The sequence below is a fragment of the Fulmarus glacialis genome, unplaced genomic scaffold (genome assembly GCF_000690835.1).
Source record: "Fulmarus glacialis isolate BGI_N327 unplaced genomic scaffold, ASM69083v1 scaffold1133, whole genome shotgun sequence".
Classification (NCBI taxonomy): domain Eukaryota; kingdom Metazoa; phylum Chordata; class Aves; order Procellariiformes; family Procellariidae; genus Fulmarus; species Fulmarus glacialis.
The window spans coordinates 10,189-19,531 of NW_009202031.1; the positions used below are offsets into that span (position 1 = coordinate 10,189).

Sequence of the window (9,343 nt, forward strand, 5' to 3'; positions counted from 1 at the left end):
TTCTCTTCTCTTCTCTTCTCTTCTCTTCTCTTCTCTTTTTTTTTTTTTCTCTGCTCACTTCTTATATTTCTCTGGGTTGCAGATGTTGTAGCTTGTGGAGTAGGGGGGAAGCAGAGGACATTCACAGTACTGGGGACCTCGTCACTAATTTTGCCTTAATCTCTTGCCTTTCCCCAGGTGAGCACAAGAGAGAAAGGAGGAAGATGGACCGACATCGCAACAACACGATCCGTGACTGGCGTACAGCGTCCCCAGCGCCTATGGAGAGCATGGTCTATGAGGATGGACACAATGGGACCAGGTGCTTTGCAGAACACATCCCTGAAATCGTCACCGGTAGCATCACGCTGCTCATCTGCCTGTGCGGGCTGGTGGGGAACGCGGCCATCCTCTGGCTCCTTGGCTTCCGCCTCAGGAGGAACCCCTTCACCGCCTATCTCCTGAACCTGGCCGTTGCGGACTCCTGCTTTCTCCTCTGCACATTGGCTTTCCTTGTAATATATCATATGCCCATGCTCAGCTGCTTTCAGCCAGAGCTTTTGCAGGTGCTGCCGCTATTTCACTCCATGGTTCTGCTCACGTACAGCACCAGCCTCTATCTTCTCACGGCCATCAGTGTGGAGAGGTGTGTGAGTGTCCTCTGGCCCTTCTGGTGCCGCTGCCACCGCCCAAAGCTCCTGTCAGCCGTCATGTGCAGCCTGCTGTGGGCCCTCGCCTGCGTGCTTGCTGGGCTGGTGTACTTTGTGTGTGACCTGGGTTACTCTGAACACTGCTGGATGGTTCTTGGAACCTTGTGCTTTCTCAATTTCTGCTTTTTCACTCCCTTTATGGTTCTTTCCAACGTGATCCTCTTCATCAAGCTTAGGCGTAGCTCTTGGCAACACCACCCAGCGAGGCTGTACATTATCATCTTTCTCACTGTTTTCTTCTTCCTCCTCTTTGGCATCCCGCTCAGTGTCCAGATCTTCCTCAACTTCTTCGTCTACATTAATTTTGTCTTCGAGATCTGCCTGTTGCTGGCCTCTGTCAACAGCAGCATCAATCCAGTTATTTATGTCCTTGTTGGGAGCTACGGAAAGTCCAGGTTCAGGGCATCTGTCAAAGTGGCTCTTCAGAGGGTCTTTGAAGATAGGGTAGATTCCCAAGAGGTGGGTGAGACCCCTGTGATGGGAATTGCTGCCTAAACCCCTACGGCTGCAGACTGGCACCTGGAGAGGGGGAGCCCGGGACAGCACCCACGGGAGCAGAGCCCCTGCCGGGCTGGGTGAGCAGGACTGGCAGTGGATAGTCATGCATCGCCCAGGACACGGCCACGCTCGATGAGATTTCCAGGGGCAGGGCTGGTTCCCCCCTCAAACTTATTTTTAAGTTATTTTAATAAAAGTATCTTTCATGTAACTTACTGGCGATTGCAATTTCTTCCCTTGCTGGCTCCATGGGGTGACCTTGCTTGTTCTCAAAGTTACAGTTGTGACAGTCCCCTCACGCTACCTGCTAGTTTATACTGCTGAAATGATGTGGTCCAGAAAGTCCTGCCTCATCTGTTCTCCTGTTCTCCAGGGTTAACACAGCCACACTCCTGGGCCCTGATCTGTACCTTGTCTGCTTCCCGACGTGGAGCTGTCCCAACTCTTCCTGCCTCTTCCCTCTTCTCGACCTTGGTGCCTGATACTAAAGCACCGACCACTCACTACCTTGATTCTCAAAAGCCCCCAGACCAGAGGAGATGATGGTGGGGGAGAGAAATGATGTTTTCAGCTCTCTCTGGCTTAATGTCCTCCTGTGCCACAGTCTGACAGAGAAAATCCATCTCAGTCTGGCTGATGGAGCTGGCAGCATCAGTCGGCAGCCAGACCTTCACCCTGCCAAGGGGGTTTAACGGGGGAGGCAGGAATGGACAGGCAAAGAGGCAAGTGCTGCCGGTGATCAGCACTGTGCCAGGCTGGACACAGGACGGACAGACAGACAGGTAGGGGCTGATGGCTGTTGGACAGCGCAATTCTGGGTGGAGAAGCCCATGGAGAAAACCGCCAGGGCAGACCCAAGAAAAGAGACAGAAATAGAGGATGGGAAGGCTCTCACAGGCGATAGCTCGAGGCGGTTGAGCTCTGCCTGCCAGGTGGTTTTACTAGTTTTCCTGGCACATAGAAACAACTGCTACCAGAGCCATAATATTTACAGAACGTAGCTTCCTTTGAACACATACAAGCCTGACCCGGATACAAACAAATAATTGATGTCTGTAAATCTTGTGTTGGATTTCAAAATTTTAGGCGAACATGTTCAGGATGTTGCCCACGAAAGCAGAAGCTGAGAAACCCTGGGTAATTCTGCTCTTTTGTCCAGCACACGGATAGATTGGGCAGCGAGTGTTGTGTTGCATGGCATTATGCTGGTGTACCTTGATGCTTTCCTCACCATGACCTATTTGCACTTGAAAGGGTTGGCTTGGTGAGGGGATGTGAGATTCTGTAGTTGGGGACACAAACGCAGCATCAGCGAGGGAGAGAGGAGGCGGTTTTGGTCCTGGAGTCCCCACGCATATCCGTTCCCAGCAGGAGCACCCCTTGTACCGAGATGCAACAGGAGCTGTATGCATTTCACCTTCACCACAGTCAGTCTGGGTAGGAATCATCTCACCTAACGTCAGCTCTCTAGAAATTACATGGGCCTGTCTGAGAAAATCATTGTAGGCTGCTGACTGACTACAAAGGGAGAGTAGAAGACAACTCACATGAAACCCTTAACTTTTAGATGGCTAAAGTCAAGTGAGCAGCATATATTCACCTCTCCTTAGGGAAAAAAAAATTTCCTGAAACCCTAAGTCGTCTCTCTGCCATCTGCCTGTGCTCTGGTTCATGCACAGATCTTGTTATTCAGTTAGCTCCTTGATGCACATAGTAGCATGCTCTTGGAAACCGTGTATTTGAAGGTCAAGTATCAATGTGAAATTGCGGTATACAAGTGGCAAACCTAGATCCCAATCAGAAACAGAAGTTTTGGAGCAATGCCAAGCTTGTAGTGCAGGGTCCTAAAGACACACCCCTGGAACCATAGAAGAAAAGTTCAGCCAGTTCAAAGACACAAATATTTTGGGATTGGGGTTGCTTTAAAATGAAATGAAGGAGGAACCTGACACGGAGACAATGTGCTTTTCCCATAGGTCTAGTTTCAGAGACTCTTTTTGTTAGTCATTTCCTGTACAAAGCCAAGAATAGATTATAACCAGAACTCTGATACTGTCAAATGCAGTGAAATAGTTCCCTGTTTGCAAGAACCCTTGAGAACATGACCTGCTTGGCTAACACCGAGAAAAGCGGTTTGTGAAAGGACCTGAGAAAGACCCCATGCTGGACGCTGCACGAGCTCACCAAGGCAGGCTTCAGTCCAGTTTTCCAAGCGATAATTCCAGGAAACCTCATGAAGATCCCATCACGGGGGCGGCAGCTGGCGAGCACAAGGTGATGAGAGTCTGCAGCGTGTCTGCTCCAGTGAAGTTCTCCAGGCTGCGAGAGGAAAGGTCAGACTTTTCTGGGTGGTTTTTTTTCAGCCTAATCAGTGCCTCCCCTCATTGTTTTTGAACCTGTTGGTCAATTTGCACCAAATCTGACTGGGGAATAGTGATCTCTAGGATATTAAGACCTATAAATATTGTGCAAAAAGGTGGTAGGGGAATAATGAAATGAGTGTCCCAGTGAAGGAACCCAGCAGCTTAGTAATATCAATTGTAATATTAGACACCTGAGAATCCATATCAGATCCACCCTCAAACCCACTTGCTCTTTGACATCTCCAAGGACAATCCTTTTATCTCATTATTTCCCTCCTCCAGATCTGTCCTGTCCAAAGCCAGGAAGGAGGTATCTCTTTAGCTTGTGCTACACCTCTGTACGTGCTCTTGTGCCAGGCATGTCATACCCATTTCCCCACATCTTGTCTTCCATGTCTCCCGTCCCTCGTTTCTCTCTGTGCTCCTCCACACAGAAGCTGAGGCATGGCTGCAAAGATCTGAAAAGCCTAGTGTGAGGGACAGCAGAGTTGCTAACATGTCTCTGTTTCATCTCATCCCTCCAGCTGTGTGAGGGGGAAGGAGAAGTAGCAGAGGTTTCGTATTGAGCACATTGTTCCCTGCCATGGAGAGAGCCAGCCCTGCTTGCTGGAGCCAGCCCGGTGGGACAGCATATAATGGGAGTTGGCATCACAGGCCGCTGAGGCATGAGGACAGTCACTACAACTGGACCAACTGTGAAGCCAGGCACTTGAGTAAAGTCCCTGTCACACTGCTCATCTGCCTCTCCGGGCTGGTGGGGAACGGGGCCGTCCTCCAGTTCCTCAGCTCCCGCGTCTGCAGGAATCCCATCACTGTCTACGCCCTAAGCCTGGCCGTCGCCAACTTCACCTTCCTCCTCTCCATCGCCATTGCCCTTGTGATATTTTACGGCCCAGAGAGCCTTTGTCACAGGCTGGGCTCACAGGACGTGACAACTGTGTTGAACATCACCATCCTCTTCACTTTCACTGCCAGTTTCTACCTCCTGACAGCCTCCAGTGCCATGACGTCTCTGTCTGTCTTCCCCTCGGCCCGCTGCCTCTGCCACCGCTCCCGGCGCTTGCCAGTGCTCCTGTGTGCCCTGCTCTGGGCCCTCTCCTTCCTGCTCACCATGACCCTCTACTTCTGCCCTGCGGCACTCATTGCCTTCGTCTTGAGCTACCTCTTATCAGTGCTTATCCTGATTTTTTCTGGTCTAGCCCTGCTTGCCAGGGTCTTGTGCTGTTCATGGCAACATCCCCCAAGGAAGCTGTGTGTTGTGGTACTGCTAGCTGTCTTCTTCTTCCCCTTCTTCACTGCTGACTTTGGTTACTGGCTCTTGCTAAGACTCTTCGATTTTTCTGTTTTTGTCTTTGATGCCTCTCTCCCGTTCGCCTGTGTGAACAGCAGTATCAACCCTGTTATTTACTTCTTGGCTGGTAGCTGTCCAAAGAAGTTCACACTCTCTGTTAGGGTTGCTTTCCAGAGGGCTTTCGAAGATGTAACAGAGCCCCAAAACAGAGACGAAACTCCCAGAGAAAACACAGTGGAAACAGCTGTTTAAACCTCTGCAGCCCCTCCCTGAGAGAAGATGCTCTAGGGATGGAGGTGTCCCGTGAGCCAGGGCGAGACACAGGAGATGGCTTTGGTGTGGGTCTGGCTGCAGCTGAATGGAATTAGCTGCAGCACAACAAAACGTGCTGGTGGCTGGCACGGGAACTCCTGCCTGGGGTGGACACTGGACAGCGTGATGAAATACCCATCAAAACCTTTTGCTTTGAAACCTTTGCTTTGAATCTGTCCTATTCAACACGTCTGAGCTTTCCCTGTCTCAAAAGTGAGCTTGCTCTACCCTGCGCACTATTAAAACAGAGCCGCAGAGGCTTTTAGCTCCTGCCAGTGTTTTTTTTTTTTGGTGTGTCTGCTTAAGAGCAGAGTGTGGGTGGATAAGAAAGCTTGGCACAGCAGGGCAGAACAATTCCTGGGCAAACCCTTGTGTGTGCATCTCCAGCGGGTGCTGACACGTGTAAGAATATGCGAAGACTTCACATTCAGCTTTGTTACCGGGCAAGTAGGCGTGTGTTTGGGATCGCACCTGGAAGGCTTTGCCCGAAATGCATTGCTTCTGCTGCAAACCGAGTTTTGTCTACACATCCTGTGGGTCATCTGCACGCAAGGGTTTTTGACTGGAACTGCCTTTCATGGTTCCTCCCACTTTTCTCCGGGCTGTCTGGATGGTTTGCCTGAGCAAATGCCATTTCGCAACCATGACCTGAGGTCTGTATCCATTTCTGGTGTGTCTGTTCCTCATCTAGAAAAACAAGAGGAGTAGGGTTAAAATGAAACAACCCAAAAAGCACAGCGCTGCCTGAAGATTCTGTAAAGACTGGATTTTCCACGTGAAAGAGGATACCGGGAGAGGGAAGGAAAACAGTGGACTTTTTATGGAAAAGACCCTGTTGAGGCCATGAGGACTGACTCCCTGTAGCCTGGCTCAGGCACTCCCTGGGTAAAAGGGGTAGTGGCAGCGCTTTCTCCACTTCTCTCTCCCCTCCGTGTCTGTCAGCCCTTGCTATCAGGAGCTGGGGGATACACCAACTCCTGTTTGCCTGTGAACTAAGCCACCAATAAAACCATTGCATTTGAGCTGGTTTTGTTTCCTGGTGCAACTCCCCACCAGGCTGCACTGACTTTAGTATGAGCACAAGGGAAATGTTGGGAAGATGCAGCTGGCAGGGAGGGGTGGAGGGAGAAAAGGAATCAGCAGGGCAGACTGAAATAGCAACCCCAGGAACTACTGATGCCATGGCCTCTGGGACCTGGGATGGTGACAGAAGTTTCTCTGCCCTTTGGCTTGTCCCTCAGCCCAGAGCTACATGTCACCGGACAGGCTGGAATGAAAATTGATCACTTGTTGAAGTACAGGTACAGAGCCATGACAACTAAACCCATAAATCTCTCTGGTAAAACCAAGAAGCTCAGGTAGGTGGCCTGGGTCGCTCTGCAGGCAAGGGAGATCCCGGGGAGCAGGAAAAGCACATGGGAGGATCGTGGTCTTTCTGCACCTACCTTGGGAGACCCTCCCTGGATGATGGGAGCCCTTTCCTGGACAATAGGTTGTAACTCTGAAAGTTTTTACTTTTCAAAGACCAGGAAAGTGAGAGAGAGGGAGAAAAAACCCCTCTCAACAATGGAAGACTCCTGCCCTGTTCTGTAAAACAACTCTGTTAATAAATGCTTCTTAGATGTTTAATCTCATCATGTGTCTTCAAAGCATGACTCACCACCCATGGGTTATACTCTCACTTCTCTTTCTAAAAGCAGTGGCACGTTAGTTACCCTTGGATTTAAGGCAGTGGGAAAAGGATGGACAACTTCCCACTGTGTAAGAGGCAGGTAAATGGGTGGGTGAATACAGGCATCCCTGCCATCCACAAATGGGTTGATCTCCCCTGTCAGGCTGTGTTCCTCCTCCCCGCTTTTCCCAGCAGTCTCCCAGTTGCTGGGATGCTGCGAGGTCCTTTCCTTCTGGTCTTTTCTCTGCCCTTCCACCTCTGCCTGCCTCAGCCAGCCTCAGCCCTTCACCCTACAAGGAGGTGCTCTCCAGCTGTTCCCGAGGAAAGCTTTCAGGATGTGTGGGCAGCTCCACTGCCACAATTTGGCTCAACTGGAGGCTTCTTACAGTGAGATACATCTCTGCTAACTGCAAGCATCCCAGACAGATGTTATCTGCTGCGCAGGTCCCTCCCAGAATGAACAAGGAAGTCTTGGCACTGTCAACAGATGGCTCATCCCAACAATTGCAGGCACAACCTTAGGTTGAGGTGCATCATGCTCTGGAGGTACCTGTCCTCCTCGTAGACAAGACAGAGGCTTTAGAATGAGAGGGAATGAGCCATTTTCTAACAGATTTGAGTCAGCCTTGCTCTGTTCACCAAAGACAAGCCGTGCAGTGAAGCCCAGCTGCTGTGTATTCAATAAACTTTGGGGTCAGAATTACCATGTTGGAAACAAAAAAAGAAATCCAAATTTAATTTTAGGAGTAGTAACAAAATGACTCCTTAGGTAGGTAACTAGAAAAAGAGCAGTACAATCAGGACTTTGGAATGTATGGTTAGTCATTGACAGAGCTGTGCAGAGGAGCTGCTGATCTCCTCCTGAGGATGGCCAGGTTCAGGATGGAGGCAGTGGAGGGCTTCCTCTTGATGCTGAAGCTGCGGAACCAAAGGATGGCCCCACTCCCACCAGCCCGCACAGGCAGATGAGCAGTGCAACGCTCCTAATTCTTATAAAATTAAGTGGCCCATACATCTGGTTATGTTAATTTTCGCATTTCAGGCTCTTTTTGGTCTGGACACAGAGGTGTATTCAGTGGAGTTACTATGAAATCTTTGCTGCGAGCAAAGAGAATACTGGAATTAGTGTCTCTGACTTGCCAAGACCATCTGATCTGGTAATCCCCTGCCTTGCTTCACGGCATGGCTTGGAGCCGTGTTTGGGGAGGGTTTGGTGAGCTGTGCCAGAGCAGGTTCCCGTCTCAGCCTCTGCAGCTGACGTTTGCCTGCTGTGCTTCTTGCTGGCATCAGAGAAGTGATCTTTGGCATCAGACATCCTGAGTTGTACTGTGTTATCTCACTCTTCACCTTGAAATATTTCCTTTCCAAAATCGGTGCCTTTTCTGGAGACATAACTCCCCCCATTTCCCCTTCCAAGTCTGCAGGACAGGGTATCATAGCTTTGGCTGAAGTGAGGCAAAAAAGTCTAAAGCCTCCTTTGGGATGCTTTTGTCTTTGTGGACAAAACTTTTGTGGAGATATTGAAAAGTGAAACATGTCTTAAAATCCTCTCTTGGTTTTCCTGTAGGGACTGATAGGAGCAGGGCTGGAGCAGATTCCCTGCCCCCTTGCAGGGATGCTTACTGGGCTGTCCGGTCCCTGAGAGACCCCAGCAGGGAGGTGACAACCTCCAGGGTACGATGTCTCGTCAGCCAGCCATAGTCTGTTGCAAAAAGCCACGTTCCCCTGGAACACAGCTGGAAAGCAGCACCTTGCGTGAACTTCTTGGCATGAACATGAGTGCCGGGAATATGCCACTCGTAATCCCCCAGCACTATCGAACCGATACTTTTCTCAGAACAATTTAACCCTGGAATTAAAGAGTGTGACAAATTCCCACTTAAAGTAGAAGAGAATGCTCTTGTTTCTTCCCCAGCTCTGCAGCCCTACCTGATGTTGATTTGTTTCTCTTTCCATCAGCTGGGAGCGCAGGGCTGACTTTGCTGACCGGCTCTTTAGACAGAAGAGCAAGGATGCTCCCTGCGATCCATACCCCTCTCCTGCCATCTAGAGGCATCAACCCCGCAGATATTTGTGCTGGATGTGTCCCCGCAGCCCTCCGAGCCCGGGGTGTGGGTGAGCAGCCTGGGGCTCCCGCTCCTGCTCGGGGGATTCGGCGCAGGCACGGGGGAGGCGGAGGGGTTCAGCTGGGCCGGGAGGCGCATTTAGGTGGGGGTGAGTTGCCAGCTAGCCTCTCTTCACGAGGGTACCCTGCTCGGCTTCCAGGAGCAAGTGGCTCGCCCGGGAGTCCTCACCCTAAAAAACCTGCAGCAGACGTAGAGGCATGGCCAGCTCTGCCATCTCGATGTCTCCATGCCGAGGGAACCAGGGTCAGGAGGGGGCTGCACGATCCCGCCGCCGAGCCACACAGCTGCTTCCCGCGGCAGCAATTGCCTCTACTCTTTGCTCAGCCTTTCACTTCAGCACGGGTGCAGCGGTGCCCGCACGACCCCCTTGGCTTGTCTATTTTTGCAAACCT

General features: G+C 50.9%; 3 protein-coding genes across 3 annotated transcripts in view; 2 read left to right on the forward strand and 1 right to left on the reverse strand.

The window, feature by feature from the left end:
• The first annotated feature begins 203 nt into the window (after nucleotides 1-203).
• On the forward strand, nucleotides 204-1,184 carry LOC104074110 (proto-oncogene Mas-like). The gene has a single exon (XM_009574124.1). The coding sequence runs from the start codon at nucleotides 204-206 to the stop codon at nucleotides 1,182-1,184; it is 981 nt and encodes a 326-aa protein (XP_009572419.1).
• A 2,949-nt stretch (nucleotides 1,185-4,133) lies between these two features.
• Nucleotides 4,134-5,093, forward strand: LOC104074111 (proto-oncogene Mas-like). The gene has a single exon (XM_009574125.1). The coding sequence runs from the start codon at nucleotides 4,134-4,136 to the stop codon at nucleotides 5,091-5,093; it is 960 nt and encodes a 319-aa protein (XP_009572420.1).
• A 32-nt stretch (nucleotides 5,094-5,125) lies between these two features.
• The window catches only part of LOC104074112 (mas-related G-protein coupled receptor member H-like), a 5,474-nt gene continuing 1,256 nt past the window's right edge, over nucleotides 5,126-9,343 (reverse strand). Inside the window, exon 2 of the mRNA XM_009574126.1 lies at nucleotides 5,126-5,209. Within this exon, the coding sequence (XP_009572421.1) occupies nucleotides 5,126-5,209 (84 nt within the window). The remainder of the gene's footprint in view (nucleotides 5,210-9,343) is intronic.

What these genes read in the sequence shown, in the direction of transcription:
- LOC104074111 (XM_009574125.1), top strand. Translation starts at nt 4,134, where the DNA reads ATGGAGAGAGCCAGCCCTGCTTGCTGGAGCCAGCCCGGTGGGACAGCA.
- LOC104074110 (XM_009574124.1), top strand. Translation starts at nt 204, where the DNA reads ATGGACCGACATCGCAACAACACGATCCGTGACTGGCGTACAGCGTCC.